This window comes from Electrophorus electricus, chromosome 15 (genome assembly GCF_041902795.1).
Source record: "Electrophorus electricus isolate QZ-2024a chromosome 15, ASM4190279v1, whole genome shotgun sequence".
NCBI classification, from domain to species: domain Eukaryota; kingdom Metazoa; phylum Chordata; class Actinopteri; order Gymnotiformes; family Gymnotidae; genus Electrophorus; species Electrophorus electricus.
Genome location: NC_137511.1, coordinates 19,207,025 through 19,231,583, shown reverse-complemented (window position 1 = coordinate 19,231,583; position 24,559 = coordinate 19,207,025). Strand labels below are relative to the sequence as shown.

The window sequence follows — 24,559 nt, the reverse complement described above, 5'->3', positions numbered from 1 at the left end:
AGCACATAGACTGGAACGGCAATGGAGAAAATGATACAACAACATGAGACATGGAGACAGGGATGCTAGGAGGGACCAACTGTGACAATCCTCGTCTGAGTCACTAAGGCATTTTGCTTCATGACTTCTGTGTAGCTGAGTAATCCTCTTGCCTCATCTTTTCAAAGACGGAGCAACAGATGAGATGATGAAATCATCTCTCCTGCAGTCTCACTGTGTTTACGTTGCTTATTATTCTTGCTATCATTTATTCTCTTCCTGTCTGCATATCAAAGGATTCACGAGATTCAAATGAGGGAGAGGAGGCTCAGCAGGGGTGTGAGAACCTCTCAAGAGAGAATGAGAGGGTGAGTGGGACACATACACATCGGACGCGCACGCACACGCACACACACATACGACACGCACACGAAGGTGAGGTCACGTACGCACTTGTACACGTCTCTGACTAAACCAATCCTATTAGCTTGTGTTAGACCTAACGGAGCAGGTCAGAGGGCCAAGATATAGAGTGCTGTCTGATTCATTCAGTAAGCAAAGACACAATGTCACTGCTCACTGCTGATGTCACACACATGCAAGCAAATGCACATGCAGACAGCTTTTACACTCATGCTTGGGAAGCTTTTGATTTGGTAAACTCGATATTTTAAAAACAGATAAATAGCTCATTACCCATGATGAAACATAAAAACATGTGAGCACTACACAGCTTCTCCCAAGCTTTCACACACACACTCGTTTCAGAGGAAGCCTGCTGACACTCAACAATGGCACATCAGTGAGAGGGAACAAAAGGCTAAACACTACCCAGAGACTTGCCGAAACCGTCAGTCTCTCTACACACAGCTGGACGTGAAGACAGAAGACAGTTCTGGGAATGTAGAGAGAGACAGACAGGTCAGGAGAGGGAAGGAGAAAGAGAGAGAGAGAGAGACAGTTTGGAAGAGGGAGAGAGACAGACAGGTCAGGAGAGGGAAGGAGAAAGAGAGAGAGAGAGAGAGAGAGAGAGACAGTTTGGAAGAGGGAGAGAGACAGACAGGTCAGGAGAGGGAAGGAGAAAGAGAGAGAGAGACAGAGAGAGACAGTTTGGAAGAGGGAGAGAGACAGACAGACCGGTTGGGAGAGAGGGAGAACGAGAGAGACAAACAGATTACGAGAGAGAGTGGGACAAACAGGACAGTAGAGGGAAGGAGACAGATTGGAAGCGGGAGCACGACAGACAGACAGGTTGGGAGAGAAAGAGAGACAGACAGGTTTGGAGAGGGAAGGAGAGAGAGAGAGAGAGAGAGAGAGAGAGAGAGAGAGACAGACAGACAGACACGGGTAACTCACACAGGCCGGCTCAGCCAGGAACATTATTTATCTCTGGGGCAGCCATGTCCTAGAACTCATGGGTGGAGTGGTTGCTTAAATTTCACAGTTATTTATACCTGGCAAATAATGGTTGCAAAGGCTACAAATATGTAAGATACAATATGTGAATGTTAATGTTTTCCACATGCAGTATTCTGCACTACCGTATAAGACTGAACCCTATGAACTGCTCCAGCAATCATTTCTAGCTGCATGGACTTTGCCTTGCACAACCTGCCCTGCAGCAAGCAAGTTCACTCCAGTGCACTGTCATTTCCTGGTTCAATACAGCCACCGTTTTGCCCTCACGACATTTCTAATGCCAGCTCTGTCTCTGGTCCCTAGTCAGCTACAGGGGTGGAGCATCTGCTAACGACGACATAAAACACCAACACCATCCGCACAAGTCAATGCACTGGTAATGGTTCTCTCACAACTACCACTACAACTGTGTGAAATTTACAAACCCTCCTCATACAATCCTGTTATGATTGTGGAGTGGGGTGGGGGGTGCACTTTCCGCTATCACGCTGCACGCAAAAACAAAGCGCTATGAATAATTTGTGTATAATTATAACCCAGTGACATGCTGCTCTGCGCACCTGCGTCTGTGCAGGACGATGCATTTCTGAGTTTGTGGCAGGTTAGCCTCTCCTTCTCCCTGGAACACACACCAAAGAGTGACCGTGCCAACGACCAGGAGACAGCTGGTCAGCTAAGGAGGCAGGTAAGTCGATTAGTCCTGGGTCTCACTTACATACACCCCTTTGCCATTGCTCTGTCTCCTGGCACATACACCCCCAAGAGTTTGTTTTTTGTTTTTTTACAAAACACAATGCATCGGGTAACAGAGCTGTCCTTCACAGTCCTCGGCTACAGCCCGGGCGGGCCGTCTGTTTGTCTATTTTCACCTGAGCAATTTCACGTCAGATGTTTGGTTTTAACAACTCAGTGTTCCGCACACACACTCCCGTTTGATTACATAAGGAAGGTGACTCATGTCTCAAAGAGGAGCATTTTCTTTTTAAGGCCTGCTTTGGCTTTTCTGAAAAGTCAAGGACATTCAGCATTACACGGGATATCTTGGAACACTTTGTCCCTAAAAGATTTTTTTTTTAATAGCGTCCCACTGAATTACATCATTTCCGCGCAACTGAGACTCCGATCTCAGGCCTTTTAATGCGGTCCAGGCCTGCATCAGTGCAAACGTTACTGTAATTACTGCTGTCTGCAAATTAGGACACGTACACCGCTACAATAAATCCCAAGGCACACCTTAATACTCGCGGACGCCGGGTTTCAAATCCTGGCGTTGTTTACGAGGTAGTGAGAAAGAGTGAGCACTTTCTGCGGAGACTCGGGCCCTCCACGGTGGAACGAAACGCGCACTCCGAAATGAATGCGCTTTCTCAATAGGTGTGCGGACCATATACGCGTAGCGGGGGGGAGTGTTTGAGAAGCGATGAGATCCTGGCATTGTAGACAGGAGAGGAGTCTTATCTCCCAGCCTCAGACCCTGCTTTATGCAGGCCTGACCACGAGCACCGGCGACCTGCTGATTTATTACAGCAGACTTAAAGCTTCAGTCGGGGAAGGTTTAGCGCAAACACTGCCAATCACGTCACACTTTTAACTGCAAAGCATCAGATTGTAATACCATGAATTAAGCGAAGATCGGAATAAACCCGAATGAATACATTTTAAATTAATATAGATTTTAAAATATGTTGAGAACAAAACAAATATGGTATCAAGTTTGCTTCCAGGATTGCGTTCTCCAGAAAATACAAACACAAATACTACAAAATAGCCTTGAAATTTAGTAGTTTGACACAAATGTATTAACTGATCGCTGATATACCGAAAAGCTATAGAGGCAAAAGCTACCTTTAGTATGCTTTAGCTGAGATGGAACATACTGAGTGTCAATATATTTTTAACATATGTCTTGCTATTCGCATCCTAAGGTATTCTGGCAGTTCACATTTTCCTAACCGCCCATATCAACGCCACTATAGCAGAGACGAGATGCAGCGCCGTACTCCGACGCCGCCTAGTGTTTGTAGTACTTAACTACTCGTGATTAAAATGAAGATTGACCGGTATTCACTTCGATCTGTTGACTAAGGCAACAATAATAATAATAAAATAATAATAATAATACGTTTTCTATAACACAGTAATTCAAGACTTATTTGTAAACCCATAGTGCTATTAATAACAGTAAAATTGCCTTCACTAGACATCAACTCAATCATCTTAAAAATCCCCAAAAGAAGAGAAACTCATGTGTTTACATCCAGCGGGACAAAAATGGTCTGCTGTACTGGTCTAACTGGACTCCTCAAAAACACCACTCAACAGCTACAGCTGATTCAGAACACTGCCCTTTTAAGCATGGAGAACAAATCGCATTGATGCAGTTCCAAAATCTTTCATGCTACCAGTCCTTAAACCAGAGTGGATTAGACACAGGACACATCTCTAGAACACAATCCCAGTTGATCTTAGATCCATGGACAGAGGCCAGACAGCCAAGACCAAAACTCAAAACTGGTGAAGCAGCAGTTAAGTCTTTATGCTTCTAACAACTGGAACCAATTTCTGGAGCTTAGAAGTTCCTCAGACTTCTCATACTTTTAAATCTTGCTCAAATTTTCTTAATCCCTCAATTTATTCCATCATCTTTGCGCCTCATCCTTAAATTTATCTTTTAATACATCTTTTTAAATCTGCCCCATTTATATAAATGGTCTTATGCTTTAATTAGTAATGCTCATTGAATTGTGTTGTATGCAATATAAAGCTACCTGACCTACGCTGTAAATTTTATTCTCTTCAAAGAATATCCATTTCACTACTACAGCCCTCATTTTCCCTCTGGTTCAGTGAAGTTTTTAATTCCCCTTGTGAACATTCTGGGTAGCTCAATCACAAAGATAATCCAGCTGTGAAAACGCCTTTTAATTAATTAAAATCAGGAAGCAGGACAAAACGCGTTTATTTTTGGGTGCGTTTTATTAGAACTGAGAGAGGAGCGGGATGAAGGTGAAAGCTCATTTCTTGGTCTCCTCCTCCCTGGACAGGGTCTTGATGATCTCCTCCTTCTTGGCCTGCAGGCGCTCCTCACGACGCTTGCGTGCCTCTCTGGTCTTGGAACGGCGGGCCTCAGCCTGGTCACTGAGGGATAAGCAGAACACGTGCCGTTAGGTCTCTCACTCACAGGACAACCAGCCTGCCTTCTAGTTACTGAACCCCAACATCACGCTTGTCTGAGGTCACTTTACACCACGAACGCAGGGACACCAGTAGCATGACGGTGGCGATGATCAAGATAAGCTTACTGCTGAGCATTTCTGTCAGTGGACAGAGCTCCTTAGTAACCCCAGGCCATAAAATACCCATCAGCATCCTGCCACATAGCAAAGAGCTCACTGTCGAGCATCACATACAAAAAATAAATTAAAATTGTCCCATTATAATTTATAAACATAATCGAGAAAAACTAAAGTCTGGGATTGTGCATTTCACAAGACCTGGAGCCCAAATGCTCTAAAATCAACCTTTCCTACTCATATCAGAAATGAATATCTGTTCAGACTGGTTGAGCACATACTAATGTGTAGAAAATGCAGGTTCTCTTATACAAGGATAACACGCTACTCTAGAAACGAGGGTGGGACTTACGAGAGGAGCTTCTTGCGAGCACGGTCGGCCTTCAGCTTGTGGATGTGCTCCATCAGGATGCGCTTGTTCTTGAAGACATTACCCTTAGCCCTGAGGTACAGACTGTGGTACCTGGAGAGGATCATTACAATTACACAAATACTACCACAACTACACCATCACAAGATCGTGGCCTGCCGCCACATTAGGACTATTCAGATTTGCATTTATAAGGGGGGAAAAAGAGCAAGAGTTAATGTAGCTTGGCAGGAAGTTCATTTGGCTGAGTGTCTAGCTACCGGGTGAGAGGCAGGGCCTTACATGTGCCTGTCAATCTTCTTGGACTCCCTGTAGCGACGCAGCAGGCGGCGCAGGATCCTCATACGACGCATCCAGCACAACTTCACGGGCATGCGAGCGTTAGCTGTACCCTTCCTCTTACCTGCAAAAGCAGAGCAGAAGTTAGCCACCAGTGACAAACCAAACAGCCCCTCTCCCCAAAGCTCATCACGATGACCCACAAACACACTCAGATTCCATCACGGCAGACGGGCTGTTGGAGGAACCATACTGTCAAATTTAACTTTGTGGCACCTGAAAAGACTTCAAAGGTACCAAGAAGCATTTTCTCCAAGACTGTGCATAGACTATGGTTCACGAACACACATTACACCATGCTGAAAATGTAAACAAATTTCCTAGCAAGCTCTACAGGCTGCATTTGCCCCTACAGCCATGTTGAAAATGAACTCCAGCAGGTTCAGATGTGACGGCTCACATTCTCCACGCATACGCACCAATGCCCATGTGGCGACCCTTGCGGCGTGCCAATGTGTTTTTGCGACAGCGGGCACGAGAGTGCACAGTGACAGGCTTCTTAATGATCAGACCATCCTTCACCAGCTTGCGGATCTGTTGGCCTAGAAAACAAACGAACTTTGTAGATGCAGAACTAAAATAGGACATAAATAGATACATATGTAGCGACAAATGGTCAAACGTTCCATTTAATTGTAATTAAACTCAAAATGCTTAAGCATTGATATCAAGCATAAGTCACAACCGGACTCGGAACAAGATAAATGAGGCGAAACAACTTACGAGAATTGGCGTTGGCGATTTCATTGGTTTCATTAGGGTCCAGCCAGACCTTCTTTTTGCCACAGCGCAAGACGCTGGACGCCAAGCGCTTCTGGAGCCTGAGCATACTAAGAAGACCACACACAAATATCTTTCAAAGCAGCTACGTGCCAGATTCCGACCAAATTTGTAAGTCGTTACTGTAAATATTTGCGAACTAATCAATAGTTGAAATTAGACTAAACGTTTGAAGTATTCCACTAACCGTAAAATTTTCTATAAATATAGTTAACGTTATTTTTGCTGGCCAAGTGTCAAAACAGCAAGACATACGCAGTTAACGTTAAACTAACGCGAGCGTTAGCTTGCTGACGATAGCCACCTAGCTAAGCTAACTAGCTATATTCAACAAACGTCAACATGAAACATAATTAATTGTGCATATGTCTAGAAAATATGAGAGCCTAATGCAATACACATCCACACACGCGGTGTCGTCCACGTAACCGCACTAAACCAGGAATGTGGGCCAACACACAACTCGAGCTTCGGTGTGTAACTGAGGCCTGCACGAATGGGTAACGTTTGAATTATTAGATTTCCAAACAAAATTGAGAACCGTTTGGGGATATTTTTAATCTTCCACTACGCGTGGATTTTATGTTTGTGGAGACCCTATGAGTTATTATCGTCCTTTACAGCGATTCTTAACTATTTCGACAGAAGCAAGCATCACGTTCTTACCTCATGGCTGCAGATCTTAGAGAGAAAGGAAGGAGCTGGAAGGCTGCTGGAACCTACCATTATAAGGGATGTGCACATCACGTAGCGCCGACGCGCAAACAGCTACTTAGAAATCATCTTTTGTAGCGATTTTAAAAGTTTAAAACGATTTCTCGCAGTTATAATTTTGAGGTTATGAAACAGTCGCATGTCATTGTTTTACATAAAACCGCAATATCGTTCAGTTGAAACGCAAGCAATATTAAACCCCCATATTCAATGAAATGGTACGTTCCTGAAAGAATCGCTCAAGAAATGCACTATGGGAATTCCGTTTAGGGCCACTAGAAGGCGCTGTGTTGGCTAGATATGACATCACACTTTCCTCCATTATGATGGTTAATTCAACATTAAGGTGCTATTGTTTATTCCCACAATAATGTGATTCTCAGTCATGAGAAATGTGTTTTCCATTTTCAAGCAAAATGTCCAAATTGATCTGTTACTGATACAGTTTTGCTGTGCAACTGTGTGTGTGTGTAAACAAACTGTTCACTAACAAAGCCTAAATGTCACCCTCATCAGACTGCTGCTTTCAAATATCACAATTGTCTGTTTCACCCTGACAAGGTAAGAAACACAAACATAAATTAGGCTGTACAATTATTTATTACATCAGTATTCTTACAACCATTACAACCTTCTCATATAAAACAGCTCAAAAGTCCTCTTACAAGTACACGATTTCATTAAAACAGTCTGACGAGCTACAGTGACATTAAAAATCAACTGAAAAATAAAGGACATTAAAATATAAGAGGAAAATTAGTTCCTATGTCGCTATATAGTTACGCACAGAATCCATCGTTGCTGTGGGGTCCTAAAAGCCCTGTCCAATATGAGTCTGTTGATGTTTTTTAAAGTTGCTGGAGTGACTGAAGCGTTTGCCACACAGACTGCAGCCATACGGCCTCTCACCGGTGTGGTACCTCTGATGGATCTTCAGGTAGCCGGACTGACTGAACCGCTTCCCGCACACAGTGCACAAATACGGCTTCTCTCCTGTGTGCACACGCTTGTGCTTCTTGAAGTCTCCGGCATGGCTGAAGCCACGCCCACAGAGGGCGCAGCAGAAGCGCTTCTCCACGCGGTGGTGGCGGGGGTGGAGCCGGGGAGGCCCCACACTGTAGCCTCCACGTCTGTACGACAGTCCATTGGGCAGGTCCTCGCATGCCGGGCCTCTTCCGTCCAGAGCAGCACTGATGTGGTTCATGTCCTCGGCCGTCAACCTCTCCAGAGGCCCATTCAAGTCGAACTGGAGCAGTCCACATGGATGCTGCTGCTCTGAGACCTGTTCAGCCTGGGCACCGTCAGCCCTAAATGCTCTGGAGCCATAAGCTAAACTTTGGGATACACACAAGCCATACTCATCAGGTTCTGCTTCTGTTTTGATCTCGTTAACAGTCAAGCGGGTTGGGTTGATGGTTAAAACATTAACAGCTTGTGATTCAGAATCGAAATTTGCAGTCATATGGTCATCTGTCTGTTTGGGGGACATAACTTTCTGGGAAAGGTAGTCTGATGTTTGGCAGCGTTCAGGTACCGAGACATGGTGGTCTGTTTCAGCTTTAAAACCTGATGTTGACCGTTGGACCTTTGGCTCAACATGGACCAAACTAGATGGACAAAACAGAGGTGGGCTGTGGTGGGGAAGACTGCAGGACGTGGGACTCAGGCTTGATTCACTGTGTTCATCTACAAGATTCACACACTCAACGCTGAGATATCTATCCGCTGCCAGTATTGGCTCTCCTTTGTCATCGCTGATGCTCTTCTCCCTTTGTGACAAATATTCAGGTTCAGTTATATTCGTCAGACTATGGCTTGTAGCGACAGCTTGGTCTGTTCCTATTCAACATGACAAAAACAAACAAAAAAAACAGTTAGATATTTACACACCATGGGCTAAACATTTTGCCGTGGCCATCTTTAATTAGATTGGAATAACAGTAGCTCTCCTAGGTTACTGTTAGGTCTACCAGGGTTTAACTGATGACTTACTGTGTCTGTTCTCACCAGCGTTTTTGCTGATTTGTTCCTGAAGCTCGTGTAACCTCTTCCGAAGTCTCTCATTTTCTCTCTGTGTCCGAGCGGTTTTCTCCTGATATTCTGAGACCGTCTCCCTCACCGCCTCCAGTACCTCTTGCACGGCGACCGTTAGAAGCTTGGTCACGCGAGCGTTCAGACGTTCCACTTTCGACATAGCTAAAGATAATTCAAAAAGAGCTCGCTAGCTAGCTTAGCTCTCCAGCTAACGAACAGTCCGTTTCGACACGCTCGATCGCTTACGTTAACTGTGTTCTGAACAACGTAGTTAGCACGACTAGCAGGCTAGCTAACGCGTCGGGGTACCTAAAGCTAGCGTTAACGTTATTGGACCAAATTCATATCAGGTTAGCCAGTATTGCGCTAGATATGGTTGAGAAAACAAGATCTGCTAGTTTCCTTTTAGGAAACATTCCGACACGGTTTGCTATCCTTAATTTGTGATCTTTATCTTCTAACAGGTGTACTTGTAGCCAAATTAGCTAGCTAAGTACATAGCTAGCTAGCAAGCCGGAGTCGACAAGGTTTGGTAGTATCAGAGCTTTCCTGATAACTGGCTGTACCCTCGGGCTAACGTCAACAAACGTAGCGTTAGCTTGCTATCCTACCCTTTTTGACTTCCTACCAGCCTGGGTTGCCAGATATCACAATTTGGTTCTTTCTCAGACTATACACGGTTTCTGGAAAAACTTATTCCATAAATTAACATTATTTAATTTGTTTTGAGGTATGTTCCTCGAAGCAAGAATTTTAAGATATTAAACAAACCATTATTTTGTATCATATGAGGTTTATTTGCTACGAAGTAAAAAAAAAAAAAGCTGAGAGTATCCTCTAAGTGTAGTGATTCTATAATCTGCGACAGTTGTAGAACTCTTTGCGTGTGTGCTTCACAAACCCACAGGATACTGTGCACCCTGGATTGTTTTGAACATAAGCAGAAAAAAACAAAGTACCCGATACATTTTTGAGAACTAAAGATCTTAAAATAATTGAAGCAAAATAAATTATTTTACCATACAGTATGTCCCACCTGACATAATTAAATCAAGATCATGGTTCACTGTGATTATTACGACCACCACCAAGACAATATCAGGCTTTTGCTATTTTTGTCTTCACTGTAGATGGACGCTTGATTGCATTTGGTCTTGGTTCATCTCAAGGTTACTTCCTCATACTCTAGAAATTTTTCCTCGCCACCGTCTGCCTTGGCTTGCTCACTTGGTGGGTGGGGGGGGGACTTGGACTCGGACTTCTGTAAAGCTGCTTTGTGACAACCCTTGCTGTAAAAAGCACTATATAAATAAATTTGAACTTGAAATTTCACTTCGCGTTTTGACTAGTGACTCAGGGCAGCAATCTAGAATTGTTCACATTGACTTTTCACTTTTTCATGGTCAGCTTCAACCTTGTCATACACTGTGAGGTACTGAAACCTAAGTTCTAAACGTTGTGTATATATATATATATATATATATATACACACACACACACACACACATACATACACACACCTCACAGCTAAAATCAAACATTTTAAACCAGTATTAACCAGTTTAAATGACCACTGACCCTACTTCTATGTTGACTAACTGAAACTAGTACTTATTGTAGGGTGTTTATTGCACTGATGTTGACTGCTCCTTTGTTGACTAACAAACTCTAGTACTTATTGTATTTTGCACTTCTAGGCATCTGCTTTGATCCCTCTGGACTCTAACCTACTGTACTGGTATGCTATGAAATGACAAAACTTTTGTAAGTTGCTCTGGATAAGCGCATCTGCTAACTGGCTTAAGTGTAAACGTAAATTACTTTTGTATATGCAAATGTTGCATTTATCTTATAGAAGTCTGCATTAATAAATATGTGCATTGCTTAAACATGCTCTTACTACTGCAGCAACAGATGTGCACTACATGGAGAGCCACTATTTTCTCAACTTCCAAATGTGACTTAACAATAAAATTTAACACAAACCGGCATAAATTCGATATTTAGTCATTTCACACAATTTGCATACACAGATAACATCACAAAAACTCACTTGTACAAACTTTAAAAAAAAACAAAAAAAAAAACAGCAGCAGGTTCTGTGGTCATTCTCATATATGATGGACTGCAAGGACAGGCAAATATTATACTTAAAAAAAACATCTCACAGAAAATTATTTCTACCAAAACATGTTTCTAAAACCTAAAATAAAGTAGCTATATACAAACATGGCACAGACAAAAAGCAGAAATGTTCATAACAATTTTCAGTGAATATTTAAAGTAACTAAATACAATTACTAAATGCAGGCATCCTAGCCTTACACCTCCTCCTCCGGACTCCTGTTTCCTCTATAAAGTGATAAGCATGCTACACTCTAGAGCCTTCAGACCTCAGGGCTCGCTTTCTGTCGTGGTCTCATCAAACAGACTGAGCAGGTTCTTTGGCTCAAAGCCGCTCCTTGGGACAGGCTCAGACTCTGTCTCAACCCAGCTGCGGGCCGCACGGCTACACCGGCTGGAGGCCGGGGAGTCTGAGAGGTTCCGGAGGTCCAGGGAGTGAGTCGAGTGCCTGGAGCCAGTCGAGGAGCTGCAGCGTATGGGGCTCAGACTGAGGCTGTGTGAGGGTGAGGACGAGGGCGTGCACCCAGGCTGGGTGTAGCAAAGACTGGTACAGGACTGCGAGAGGATGCAGGGGTGGGTGCTGTCATGGTGGCTATGGGTCGGCTGTGTAGGGCTGGCGTTTGTCAGGGCACTTGAGTTGGGCAAAGGAGTAGAGGTGCTTCCCACTGATAAACTGGCCTGGATTCTGTTTGGTTTATACAGACAGGCAGACAGACAAATAATAATTTAAATAAAATTAAAAAACAAACAAACAAAAACAAACCATAAAACAAAACAGCATTTCATTACCTTAGATAACAAGACTTTCACACAGTACACTCAAGGACCTCAAGAAACTTATAAATGAAACATTTCCACAATATAGTTTCCTGTACAGTACTATTTATACTTTAAAACCCCTTAAGTAGTAACATTTAACATTTTAAAAATGATTCTGCAAATTACCACAGATACACACCTAGTTTCAACTACAGTGACGACCCTGACCATGTGTACTGTGTGCCGAATGTACCTGTGTGAGAAAGTGGGGGAGTGTTCGAGGCTCTGGGCCTCCATGGGGCTGTCCTCTTCCGAGAGCTCGGCACTGTGCTGCAGGGCACTGACGTCGCCCTCTCTCTCCCAACTCTCCCTGGGGGGTGTGCAAGGAGTTGGTGGAGGGTAGCGGGGCAGGAAGCGCAGCTTCAGGGACCACAAAAAGCTCCAGACTGCAGCCAGGACACACTAGAAAGAACAGGGAGCGAATGATAACATTTGGTATATTACACACACACACTCCCACTCACACGCAGGCAGTTTACCTGGACGAAGGTGAGTACAGACAGCCAGCTCTCGCGGCGCTGGAGAGAGAGGCGGCGTCTCCACCTGTGGTTGCGTACGGAGGGCAGAGCCAGGAGCTGCTCCGCTGTGGCTCGGTCCCTGGGATCTGGAGCCAGCATTAGCCGCAGGACACACTGCAGCTCTGGAGACAGGTCTGGAACACGGCCCACGCGTGCATATGTAAGTCTACATAGACCTCACATATGCCTGTCCACACATGGCCAGCCTCAACATAGAGGGCTAAAATTCTTCTTGTATCAATGGGAGAAATGTCCTCATAATAACAGTGGCAAGTTATTTTGCGTAGTGTCTGAGAATTCTAGCATTTTAAACAGATATATTCATTTTTGCCATTAGTTGACAAGCCCAGATTGCTGACACAAGGTGCTACTGCAAACAAAGTAAAGACCTGATGCTCTGAGAAGCCACAGCTACCGTACCGTGACTGAAACAGGTCAGCCACTTACATCCAAGCTCCTAGTGAGAAAATCAAAATCAACACTGGCAAGGAAAAACCTCAGAGCATGAGGAAAAAACCTCGAAAGGAACTAAGACCCAAAAGGGGAACCCATCCATCTCTAGCTGACTTGTACAAGACATGAATAATATAGATATATGATAACAATTGAGAAGCACTTGTGATAGCCGGGTACCATTAGTGAACTCGGATGGCAGGTAACCCTGTCTGAGCTGCTGCCAGCCTTCTCCTCCTTTAGGCACTTCCATATTGCAGGCCAACTCCAGGATGGACACGCCCAAGCTATGAATGAGAAGAAGAAAAAAAACAACAACAAAAAAAAAACCCGAGGTCGGGACGCTGTCTCAAACTTACTATGGAAATGACGTGCTTCACAAAGTCTCCATACAAATGGAGCTCCACCCACCTGAAGATATCTGCAGCAGCACCATATTCCCCTCGGAGCAGTTCAGGAGCCATGTACCGTGGGTCACCCTCCTGCGCTTCATCCTTCTCGATCCTATCTTGCTCCACCCCTCTATCGTCATCAGCCCCGCCCACTCTACCACTTCCAGGAAGCTGGAACAGCAGGCCAAAGTCTCCCAGTTTGAGGCGGCCGGAGCGTGTCAGGAAGACGTTAGCCGGCTTGAGATCGAGATGGGCGAAGCCCTGGGAGTGGAGGTGTTTCAGAGCTGATAGCAGGTCACAAAGGGAATCCCAAGCATATGGCTCACCTGAAGCAGCACCAACACCAACAAGAGGAAGAATTAGAACCCAATTTCAACAACCATTTGCAAATAAACTCCTAATCTTAAAAAAAAAAAAAAAAAACACAAATCTTAAGAATAAAATGCCGGAAGTACATAAAACAACAGGTCCCACTGGAACACTTAAAATTCAGTAATTTTAGAAGCATTCAGATAAGATCCAGGAATGTGTCAAATCCAGAGAAGTATCTGTAATTTCTAGAGAAAGCTACTAACCATGTGATATCTTAGTAGCCCTAAAGGAGCCTATTGCAAAGTGACATTACACACGACAGTAAAGCTCAGTGGTGCCATTAGTATTGGTGAGCAAAAAAGGACAGAGAACAATGGACAGTGTGGGGTAGTGGTAGCTCAGTGGTTAAGGACTTGTAATCGGAAGGTTACTGATTCAATCCCCACCACTGCTAAGATGCCACTGTTGAGCTCCTGAGCAAGACCGTTAACCCTCAATTGCTCAAGTTGTACTCAGTCATAACTGTAAGTTGCTTTGGATAAAAGTGTCAGCTAAATGCTGTAAATGTAGCTCAGTGGTTAAGGTGCTCAACTTGTAATCAGAAGGTTGCCAGTACAAGCCCCACCCCTGCCAAGTTGCCACTTTTTGGCCCTTAACCCTCAATTGCTCGAGTTGTATTCAGTCATAATTGAAAGTCTTTTTACCATAAATGTAAGTGTAAATTATCTGATCTGTGTCACAATTATTGGCCTACAAACATTCTGCACCTATCTATCAACAGTGGGACAGGCCAGAGAACATAAGAGACAAAAGGTGGCCCAACATCAAGCAGGCAGCAACTATAAGATCCAACAACATGCCCTAAAATTGTATTTGTGTATTTGTATGTGTGTCGTGACTCACCAGTGCCAGAGGGCTGGGTCTCTGAATGGAGCAGCAGGCTGGTGTAGCATAACTCAGTCTGGATGTAGAGGCGATCGCCCTCCTCCCAGGCCGCAGTGAAGCCCAGGACGTGTGGGTGGGGCCACAGGCCCTCGTGGTTGCGGGCCTCCCTAATGCTCCGCCCCCGCTCTGCCTCACCACGGAAACGTTGCGCCGAACGCTTCACCGCGTACAACTGGCCGTCCAGCAGGCTGCGCACCTAACATGATTGTAGGTGGGGGTGGGAAAAAAAACAAAAAAAAAAACACTGTTGGTTACAGTCATGGTGTACAGTTAAGCAAAGCGTCGCACACACTTCCTACAATATGTGCATTTCATGACAAAGATTGCAAAATGATTTAGGACAAAACAATATAGTTACTGCTGCCTCTGATCCAGTGTTTTTCAACCCAGTGTTCTTGTCCAGCAGACAGCTTACATTTTCCCTCCAAACCAGCTCCTAGTACACGTGCGCCAGGGTTCCTAATCGGCTAGATTCCGGCTTGTTTGGAGCTGGTGTGAAACAAAACTGCGGACCATCCGGCAAGCCAGATAGGTACATTCTAAATGAACTGACTCCGCAGGGAAACTGCACCTTGTACACTTCCCCGAAGGACCCTCTGCCGATGAGGCCCAGGTTGACGAAGCACTGGTTGAAGAAGGACTGTGGACGCCCAGGGTCGTAGAGGGAGCAGGGGGGTGGGTTCTGGAGCAGGCGGCGTGATAGTGGTATCCAGGGGGCACGGCGCGGTGGGAACACGCGGCTCACGGGCGGGCAGCCCTTGGACGGCGGCCGCGGAGGCAGGGACTGGGAGAGCAGCCGCGAAGGTGAAGCAGACTGCGACGACGTCGAGGAAGAGAAGGCCAGGCGGCGCTTCTTCAGCGAGAAGGACTGTTCAGCGTGCGAGAAGTGCGCAGGCAGGGGGCGGGGCGTGCTGACTGTCCTGGTCTCCTGGACGACAGACATGAAGGCCAGGATGATGTGCAGCTCCTTACCCAAATCTTGAGACCTGAAAAAAGTAAATGTTATGAATGGGGAATGGGGAAGGGGGGGTAGAGCAAAAAAAATCTGAAGTTGTCAAATGTTTCTCGGTTTTTAAACATACAAATTAATTTTGGAAAAATATGAATTACCAGCTCTAGAAGAGAAGTTGACAGCTGGGGTTGAGAGCGGGGTCTATTAAGCCTCGACGTTACCATGCCAAGACCTGCTGCGTAAAAAGGGAATAAACACACGCCTTCAACATCTAAAAAAAATAATAATAATTAAAACACTTTTCGACAGGACATTAGCCATGTATGTCCACGACGTTAATTACATTTACAAATCTGCATCTTAATCAACACTTCCATTCTTTAGGTCTAAAATTTACTGTGGTTACTACCCAATTTCACGCAAACAATCTGGAAACAGTCGGAAGACTGGAATATTTAGCTGGAATATAATACCTATTTAAAATACAATGCCAAGCCAAACTGAGCAGCTTCTACCTCTTTCGGTGCAGAACGTATTGTAAATAAACGCCTTACATATAAAGTAAGTTAGCTAGATAACTAGCAACACTGACAGCACGGCTAACGTCAACAAGGCAGTCAGGCGAGCTTAGAGCGAGCATAAATAACTCCAGTGACAACTAAATGTTTCTCTTCAGATTCTAAACACGCATTAAACATTTGTCGAGCGAGTTACTAGCTGTCTTCATATGAAAGCTATGTGGCTGGACAGATATTTAACGTCCTTGCCGTCTCCGCGCTGGCGCCGTAAAAGGTTTCAAAAATCTCTGCCACGCGCCAAAACAGACGACTACGTGTCCTCGCGTGGCTGCCTGGGTGCGCCTCGGTGCATTGTGGGCTTGCGGAGGCGCGAGGCGGTGGATGGCGCAACGGAGCTTCAGACATGGTAACGTTGTTCAAGCGAACGCGCGCTCACCCGCTTCAAAGTAGTCGTTCGAGTGTAATCCTGTTATTTTCGAGGTTGAGTGTGTAATTTACATGTTTTCATTTCCCACAAATTGTTAATCAGTAAAATCAAAATCGTGGACTGGAAGTGAATTTGCCGGTTGCTGAAGACGGTTAGCGAGCTAGCATTGCTGGCTAGCTACTAGTTAGCTATCGAGCTCGGTATAACGAGGGGCTGTTACGTTAGCGGCTAGCTAACGCAGAAATGTCGTTGAAACGCTGCAAGGGTTCTGATTTGACATTTGACCTTATGATTTGACATTTAAGGAGCTGTCCCTGTCCTTAAGTAGTCGTGTCTTTCGATATTGAGAAAGTCCGTAACGCACTTTCTCTAACGCTAGCGTCAGCTATGCGGTGATCTAACACGGGCTCCTTTTACTGGAAGTCGCCTGTTCACACTGGCCTGAGGTCAGTTTCTATTTTGAATGGAATAAATGAATTGATCGTGTCTCAGCATAAATCAGTTAATTAATACACTGTTTTTTTAAAGTTCTAATAACTCATACTATGAAACCCCGTACCGGGAGGACTACCTACTTGTTCTCAGGATGGTGTTTTGCGTAACGAGTTAGTAACAATCTTAAAATAAATGTTGCTGTTGGCTCCGTGTTCTAGCTGTGCTGATGAAAATAGCTTCTCCTAACCTTTTCCCTTGAAGCCTGTAGTGCAAAGGGATGAAGGGGAATATAAGCTTAACACAAGTCCAACCAATGGCTATAAGAAATAATGTTAGAATTTGATTCTTGAAGCAAATTAATTTGATGTGTCAATACTATTAGGCTGAAATCAACCATTATGTAAAAGAAAAAACATTTATTTGCATGCATCTAGGATTCGTATATTGCATTAAACTTCTGCAGATAATAAAGATATGCAAATAATAATGATAATGCAAAGTTAAGTCAACGGGGAGGTTTGTTGTTTTTAAAAACAGAGCATGCTAGTAGTAAAAACTGATCTGCATTGCCCATTTCAGTGTCTCATTACAGCATAGAGAAATTATCTGGGTTGTGTTTAGGTTACTTTGCAATCACGTTGTGGTGACAGTATCCTGGTTACCTTGTCAAATACTTTAGGACTGTTCATGGCTGCTCCTGAGTTTGAACTCAGTCTTCAACTGTAAATTGGGTCATGTTCTACTTCCACCTGCATGAGCCATAATGGCTGCTACTGTTAATGTCGGTGATTGGTTGGTGTGGTTTTATTTTTTGTTGTCCTTGGTCTCCAGGATGTCTTTTTAATGATTCGGCGTCACAAGACGACCATCTTCACTGACGCTAAAGAGTCTACCAGTGTGTATGAGTTGAAGCGCATTGTTGAGGGAATTCTGAAGAGACCTCCTGAAGACCAGAGGCTTTATAAGGTACGCCCTGCCACCTCCAACCCAACATATTCTAACTATTCTCTAGAATTGATCACCATGGTCAGATTGGGAGCTGGCACCCTGCGATTTTTGCAATTTCTTTAACTTCTTTCTGTTCTTGCAATGGGCTGTAGCACAACAAAACACAAGCCTCAGGATCTAAGTATTTCCTGTTCACTCTGATGGGTTGGTTGGGGGTTTCAGTGAATTCAGCTTCACACAGCACCCAGCTCAATCCACATCTGTGACTAGTGACAGCATAGGATCTCGTGAGTAGTGCTACCAGCAGATTTATCTCAACGAGGGGAAAGTGTTGGAGCCACATGGTCCACCATCCCAACGGAAGACGTTCAACGTGCTGCCCAGCCTGATTATGACTGTCCCCTGAAAAAAAACATGGCCTTGATGTAGTAAAAGAAGGCATGCCTGCTGGTCCTAGGACACTCTTGGTACATGATGCATTTGTCCTTGACTATGATATGTGCATTATCGTGTTTATCTGTGCAGCGGTGTGCACAATGCTATAAGTGCACAGAGCACATGTACGTTGCATACATACTTGCCCTGCCAGGTCACCTAGATACCAAATTATCATACACAATTACCTTGACATTTTTGTTGTTGTTGAAAGACACACCCAGTATTCAGTAACCGCTTTTCAACCCTAGGCACAGACACATATTTGTTGCTAAATAGCTTTTTTGTGTCAGTCACATCTGTGAAAACATGACGAATCTCAAATCTGTGATAACTACAACACTTGGGTCTCTGTCCTTGGGAATCCAAATAAAGGAGAAGTGAGCATTGTACTGTTGACACTCATGTGAGTGTAATGCACTTCCTTCAATGCAGAGGACAGTAGGGTGTCCATTTCAGTGAGACCCCAGTATTACTGGAACAGGGTTTTCCTCTGAGCTGGACATTAATTTTGCAGGGCACTGGAGTGAGACAGAACCGATTGAGACTAGCCATGGTGGCTGGAGTTCCATCACCTAAGACTAGGAGATGGGAGGATAAGAATACCTTAGACTGCTTATAGCCTTTAAACTATTTTGACTGTTTTATTACCAAAAATATTTCACGTGTATTCATCTAATAAGTTTAAACAGTGTGCTTGTTAATGGTACCAGTTAACATGGTGTTAGTATTTATTAGTCAAATTAGTACAGTGGTCCTGTAAATGACAGTTAAACTGCTGATGGATTTTTTGGTGGGTTGGTTCATTTTTGATGGTCAACACTCAAGGTTTTGTAATCCATGCTAATTATTTTATCAGACTAAACCCGTGGTCGGCATCTCTGGAGCTTTTCTTTTCTGTAGAGTTTAGTTCATGCCTGAATTTCACACCTCATTTGACCAGTCTGGGTTTTGAGAAGGCCCTGATGATTAGCAGTAGCAGGTGTGTTAGATGGAGGGTGGAGCTACACTCTGCAGTTGGCCATCACTGGCCTGGACACTTCCCAAACTGCACATGAATACAGTGACGAGCAAAAATGACCTGTCCTGCCCAGTTAGTGTGAAACATGTAAACACACTGAACCTCAGCACCTGCCTTCTGTACCCTGTAGAAAGAGGTGTGTGCTAATGACCAGAGTTACTGCATGTTTGACAAAGCCTGCCATGTCACTCTCATTGGGTGTGTGTGCGTGCGTGTGTGTGTATGTGTATTCAGGATGACCAGCTGCTAGAAGACAGTAAAACACTGGGAGACTGTGGCTTTACCAACCAGACAGCCAGACCACAGGCTCCTGCTACTGTAGGACTTGCCTTGCGCATCAGTGGTATGTGCCCTATTCTACACCCCCTTCTCACTACCCCTATCTTCATTATCAGTGGTATGTGCCCTCCATACTACCCTCACCATCAGTGGTATGTGCCCTATTCTACACCCCCTTCTCACTACCCCTACCTTCATTATCAGTGGTATGTGCCCTCCATCCTACCCTCACCATCAGTGGTATGTGCCCTATTCTACACCCCCTTCTCACTACCCCTACCTTCATTATCAGTGGTATGTGCCCTCCATACTACCCCTACCCTCACCATCAGTGCTATGCGGCCTCCTCACTACTCTTACCCTCACCTTCAGTGGTATGTGCCTTCCTTGGTACCCCTACCCTCACCATCAGGGGTGTTTGCCCTCCTCACTACTCCTACTCTCACTATGCCTTACATGGGTCTTGTTTACCGTATGCTGTTACTTGCAGTTTACAGTGACATCATACTGTAGGTAACCATTTTGGTTGGTTGGTTTCTCAGTTTCTATTTTACTTGTGATTTTAGAAGATTCATGTGTGTTGTGTGCAATTTAAACCAAACTGGCAATAACTGAGAGCTTAGAAAAATTTTAAAATTAAAATGTAACTTAAGGTTTTCTACAGTGGTTTGCTGACACCTTGTGACTAGTGTAACCAATACTCTCAATTGAACTCTAGAGCTCCAAGTACAACGCGATCTAGCGGGATACGTTCATATCACTAGTATTGTTAAAAAACAAGCACAAAAAACTACAGTATATGCATTTTATGCATATTTGTCAGAATATAGAGTCTATTGTCTGTTTTGTTTACACAGTCTATCTGTATTTATCGCTGCGCCTGAATGCAGTTTTTACAGGCCTTGAGACATAAATGATCAAAATGTTTAAGTCTCCGCCCAGATGATGTGCTTCTGGCCTCCAGCCTGCCCAGATCCAGCACCTGCAAGAATGTGCCAAAGTGCAAACACTAGAAGAAGGGTTAGAAGTTTGTCACCCAAATATTAGAATTCTAGCTCATTGTGATATTTCAGGATGTAAACATTAAAGTTTAAAGTGTGCAATATATAAAAGTACAATATAAAAAAACGTTGCCTTAAGTAATGTCCTGTTGTATTTTCTTTCTCTTGCTTTCGCTTTCCCCCCAACCAGACGATGCATTCGAGCTGCTGCATGTGGAGCCCTTCTCTAACCCTCCAGAGCTCCCTGATGTCATGAAGCCCCAGGACTCTGGCAGCACAGCCAATGAGCAGTCTGTGCAGTAAGAGTGGGCGAAGTGTGGGCGGGGCGAGTGCTGGCTGAGGTGGGACAACAGCGGGCAGGAGAGTAGAGCGCTCTGGTGCGAGGAGGAGGAGGAGGAGGAGGAGGAGGAGGGGGTGAAGGACACACCAGGACTGGGTGCTTAAGGAACCAATATGGGCAAGCTCATGGTCACCTGCAGCTGAACTGAACTCCAACTTCTCAGCATGTCCAGAGAAACCTACCCAACACAGTGCAGTTCCCCTTCAGGCTGTGTCATTTCCCTGCCCATCTACACTGACGCAATCCTGCCGGCATCCTGCTGACGTCCTGTTCACCTGCTCCAGGACTGACCTCATACTGAACTCACTGCTGAGCTTGTTTTCTTTGTCTGTCAAGCTTGTTCTGAGTGTAACCCTGTAGCTATGTTCAGAGTCCACTATTTCTGTTATTAGCCTTTCTTTGGGGGATTGTGGGTGGGTGCGGGGGGGGGGGGGGGCACTCAAATGAGCAGTTGGCTGTGATGTTTTGGCAGGACGCTGTTTCACGTGAACGAAGCGTGTGGGAAGCTTGTGCACCATGTAGACTCGCGCTGGTCTGTTGGTCTGGTTTTTTTTTTTTTCACCCAGAATACTGGATTATTTCATTCATCTTTATTAGGATTTAAGTGTTTGGGAGACAACCATTTTAGACAGTTATATTAAATCATTTTACATTATTTGTGGGTGTTTTGGTTTTTTTTGTTTTTTTTTGTAGTGGTGTGCCTAGATAAAGCTGTTGACTGTACCTCATAATGATTTTAAACTATAGACTTCCAGAAAGAGTATGTTTGTTGTTTTTCATCTAACTGTGATTTTAATCACTATTATTATGATTTTGATTATTATTATTATAAACCATAATGGTCCCCAGTGTGTCAGTATAAACATTTGTTTAGATGTGGCATTAATGGCCCATTAATTCTAATCTTTAAAACTTCCAATCTTCCCTGTTTTCTGAACTGCCAAGCCTAAGTTCCACTTTAAAGGAATAGTTTAGTCAAGCTGTCAGTGGACAAAGATGAATACCAATTAGCATGCTGCAACTGATCTTATGCTCATTAGAGGTTCCTAGCCTATAGTCATTTTAAGACATTAGCATGTTTGGTTGGTTTCTCTTATTTCCTATACGGTAAAAGGATTGGGAAAGAATGCAAGTGTGAACTGATGTGCCAATGCAGAGTTTTTTCATGACTAATAGTGACTGGAAACTTTGCTGGGAAATCTCGAGAAGCGTGCATACTAATTGTATATTGGCTTCTGTATCGGATGCCTGATGTTGGCGTGTTATTTTTTTTTTTTGGTCATTTTTTCTAATTAACAAGCACACAACAGTCCCTGTCCAGATGTGTCTAAGTGAGGCTCTGGTTGGTGAGTCACTGTTCTGTATGCAGAACAGTGTGCTGGATGTTCCTCAGACTTGCTGGGCTGTCTGAACAACGTACATGCAGCTACAAGTCCCATAACCCCCCCCCCCCCCCCCAAACAATACAGCAGCTGGCTCCACAGTTCCTCCCAGGGCAGTAGCGTTCGGGCACTATAGAAGAAGCTAAATTAAATGACAATTTCATTGAACATTGGAATGGGAAAGAAGTGGATAAACATTTTGGGGAAGAAGGTTAATATGCATGATCTTAAGACAGGAATGCAAATTAAGCATGCATGACTATATGAAACTTTGCTCTTAAAATTTAAGGTTTTAAAGATTTTTTTTTCTCCTTAAAATGCATCTCTTACATGTCAACCTCTCCTTGTAAGCCTTGTGAGGGAACTCACTTTTGTAGATTCATATTAAATAAAGCCTCATTTAACAAATGACACTTTAAAAAAAAAAAAAGCTGTGGTTTACATGCATATATGTATTCAGTGAGCCCCTTTTTCCGCACACATCATTGACTGACGACCTTGTGGAGCTTTCTCATGGAGCAGGTCGACAGTATACAGAGAATGGTGTGATCGAGGAAAAACTCCAGCAAAAGGGTATCTTGTGCGGATGTTAAGAATTGTTCTGGTGAACACCATAGTAAATTGCAACCAAATACTATGCTGGTAGCACAGCTGGGCTGTAACAGCAGATGACCAGTTCAAGTGCCAATGCTGTCTAAGAAACTAAAAGGCAAAACTCCAGTGGGCACAGGAGCACAAAAACTAGATAATTGAGCAATGTAGAAATTAGCTGGGTAGATGAATCCAGATTTTTGTTGCACCATGCTGATTCAGCACAAGCAGCATCAATCCCTGTCAGGTGTTAACATTTGAGGCTGGTGGAGGTGTAGATAATGTTTGCTTGGGACACCCTGGGTCCTCTATCCTATCCACATGAGCCTAGATTCCTGCCGAATGATTCCAACACCTAGTAATCTATTCCGTCTAGAATCTGAAGGTCAAAGAAGGTACAATGCTCTACTAGATGGGTGTCTCTAATAAAATGGCTATTCAGTGTATATGTTTAGTTAACCAGCTAAACATTCCATCATCATTTGTGTGCAACCCTGTTTCTGGACACCAAACACATTTTGTTGCTTAACACAAGCAGTTTCTCATCAAATAGTGTGGTAATTTGTGGTTGCTGTAGAAGCACAATGGAACAAGTGTTAGTTCCAGACTTTTGTTCTAGGTGACTCATGAATATCTGAGAGCCAAACTTAAGTTAGCACAGGCAACGAAGTTTGAAAAAGTGCCAGCAAAATAACCACAATAATAGGCTTTCAACTCTGTTTTTTCTTACTCTTTTGAGAAGAATAAGTCTTAGAGATCTTGAAAGTGGCAAAGGGATGGCGAGACCAAGTAAAACTGCTGTAGTATCTGAAGAATATTGGTTGAAAATGGTGCCCCAACAGATGAGGCACAGAGTGTAGACAGATATGCGTCTAAGAGCTCAAGGCAGTGAATCCCCTCCACAAATCATCATATGCACCAAGTGAATCATTAAAGAAACAGAGAAACTAAAGGAAAGTAAGACTTGTCTTTTTTTTTTTTGTTTAAAGCTAGGCCAGATGAAATGCCTTTATTTGGTAATATATACAGCACAATGAAATTCTTTTTCCACATATCCCAGCATCTTTGGAAGCTGGAGTCAGCACCTCTGGAGACGAGGATTAAAGACCTAACAGGTTGTATGGCAAACCCGAGCTTCAAACCCATAGCTTTCAAACTGGGAGTTCAAAGGCCTAGCCACCAGGCTACCACACCATCTAGGTTTAAGGGGATAGTGAGGTTGTGTTTTGACTCCATTGTACCTTATTGGATCTGCCATGGCACACTGCATTTCAATATTGGTTGAAATGAATAGGCATTGTGGTCCTTCAATTTCAGTTCCTCATTGTAATTGGACAACTGACCTTTTTTTTTCTTTCTTAGCCAGCCATTTGATTGCTTCAGTTATGACAAACTTATGAAGGGTCTGTGGGTGAACCTACATGAAACATTTGCATCTGCATGTCTCTGAGCACTAGAACAAACATAGAGTCCTTGCCTGCAGAGCAGGCTTCCATGAGACAAAATAAATCGGACACGCTGCTAAAATGTTAACGTCTAAAGACCTGGTGGACTACACAAGACTGCATGAGGGGACTATTGAAGAATACTTTCAGTCATGTAGAAACACTTTAGCAGCATGAAGAACATTACCCAATATGGCAGAGACGACCGAAGAGGAGAAGGTACTAGTGTTTACTACATAATGCGGCGACTCCGGCTGCCCTGTCCTCTGCTTTTTCATCCACGCATTCTCCAAG

The 24,559-nt window shown here is 44.0% G+C and overlaps 4 protein-coding genes across 7 annotated transcripts; 1 reads left to right on the top strand and 3 right to left on the bottom strand.

Annotated features, from left to right (window-relative positions):
- Positions 1-4,355: 4,355 nt before the first annotated feature.
- On the bottom strand, positions 4,356-6,975 carry rpl19 (ribosomal protein L19). The gene is made up of 6 exons (XM_027009238.3): positions 6,847-6,975; positions 6,124-6,230; positions 5,820-5,942; positions 5,344-5,464; positions 5,044-5,154; positions 4,356-4,536 (listed from the first exon to the last, which is right to left on the bottom strand). The coding sequence occupies exons 1-6, from the start codon at positions 6,849-6,851 to the stop codon at positions 4,413-4,415; spliced, it is 591 nt and encodes a 196-aa protein (XP_026865039.1). The 5' UTR covers positions 6,852-6,975; the 3' UTR covers positions 4,356-4,412.
- Positions 6,976-7,475: 500 nt separating this feature from the next.
- LOC113576864 (uncharacterized) lies at positions 7,476-9,550 on the bottom strand. Of its 2 annotated transcripts, none has more exons than XM_027009201.3 (2): positions 8,902-9,550; positions 7,476-8,733 (listed from the first exon to the last, which is right to left on the bottom strand). In XM_027009201.3, exons 1-2 carry the CDS (start codon positions 9,086-9,088, stop codon positions 7,706-7,708), a joined length of 1,215 nt encoding a protein of 404 aa, XP_026865002.1. In that variant the 5' UTR covers positions 9,089-9,550; the 3' UTR covers positions 7,476-7,705. The 2 variants fall into 2 exon arrangements, with proteins under 2 accessions (XP_026865002.1, XP_026865001.1); XM_027009200.3 differs by having other exon boundaries at positions 8,887-9,548.
- A 1,367-nt stretch (positions 9,551-10,917) lies between these two features.
- Positions 10,918-16,241, bottom strand: pkmyt1 (protein kinase, membrane associated tyrosine/threonine 1). Of its 3 annotated transcripts, none has more exons than XM_027009165.3 (9): positions 15,917-16,241; positions 15,602-15,678; positions 15,063-15,477; positions 14,450-14,687; positions 13,254-13,560; positions 13,023-13,129; positions 12,351-12,523; positions 12,065-12,273; positions 10,918-11,737 (listed from the first exon to the last, which is right to left on the bottom strand). In XM_027009165.3, exons 3-9 carry the CDS (start codon positions 15,432-15,434, stop codon positions 11,323-11,325), a joined length of 1,821 nt encoding a protein of 606 aa, XP_026864966.2. In that variant the 5' UTR covers positions 15,435-15,477; positions 15,602-15,678; positions 15,917-16,241; the 3' UTR covers positions 10,918-11,322. The 3 variants fall into 3 exon arrangements, with proteins under 3 accessions (XP_026864966.2, XP_026864967.2, XP_081553500.1); XM_027009166.3 differs by having other exon boundaries at positions 15,602-15,675; XM_081697374.1 differs by having other exon boundaries at positions 15,959-16,241.
- Positions 16,242-16,266: 25 nt separating this feature from the next.
- On the top strand, positions 16,267-21,502 carry LOC113576879 (elongin-B-like). Its single transcript, XM_027009220.3, has 4 exons — positions 16,267-16,367; positions 17,655-17,789; positions 19,462-19,570; positions 20,698-21,502. Exons 1-4 carry the CDS (start codon positions 16,365-16,367, stop codon positions 20,808-20,810), a joined length of 360 nt encoding a protein of 119 aa, XP_026865021.1. The 5' UTR covers positions 16,267-16,364; the 3' UTR covers positions 20,811-21,502.
- Positions 21,503-24,559: the final 3,057 nt, after the last annotated feature.

What these genes read in the sequence shown, in the direction of transcription:
- rpl19 (XM_027009238.3), bottom strand. An exon ending in AATCGCCAACGCCAATTCTC is followed by an intron (nt 5,943 to 6,123) that starts GTAAGTTGTTTC and finishes TTTGTTTTCTAG; the next exon opens with GCCAACAGATCCGCAAGCTG. An exon ending in AAGAAGATTGACAGGCACAT is followed by an intron (nt 5,155 to 5,343) that starts GTAAGGCCCTGC and finishes GATCCTCTCCAG; the next exon opens with GTACCACAGTCTGTACCTCA.
- LOC113576864 (XM_027009200.3), bottom strand. Translation starts at nt 9,088, where the DNA reads ATGTCGAAAGTGGAACGTCTGAACGCTCGCGTGACCAAGCTTCTAACG. An exon ending in CGCTGGTGAGAACAGACACA is followed by an intron (nt 8,734 to 8,886) that starts GTAAGTCATCAG and finishes CATGTTGAATAG; the next exon opens with GAACAGACCAAGCTGTCGCT.
- pkmyt1 (XM_027009165.3), bottom strand. Translation starts at nt 15,434, where the DNA reads ATGTCTGTCGTCCAGGAGACCAGGACAGTCAGCACGCCCCGCCCCCTG. An exon ending in GCTGCTGCAGATATCTTCAG is followed by an intron (nt 13,130 to 13,253) that starts GTGGGTGGAGCT and finishes TCTCATTCATAG; the next exon opens with CTTGGGCGTGTCCATCCTGG. An exon ending in TCCCCCACTTTCTCACACAG is followed by an intron (nt 11,738 to 12,064) that starts GTACATTCGGCA and finishes TAAACCAAACAG; the next exon opens with AATCCAGGCCAGTTTATCAG.
- LOC113576879 (XM_027009220.3), top strand. An exon ending in AAGACCAGAGGCTTTATAAG is followed by an intron (nt 17,790 to 19,461) that starts GTACGCCCTGCC and finishes ATGTGTATTCAG; the next exon opens with GATGACCAGCTGCTAGAAGA. An exon ending in ACTTGCCTTGCGCATCAGTG is followed by an intron (nt 19,571 to 20,697) that starts GTATGTGCCCTA and finishes CCCCCCAACCAG; the next exon opens with ACGATGCATTCGAGCTGCTG.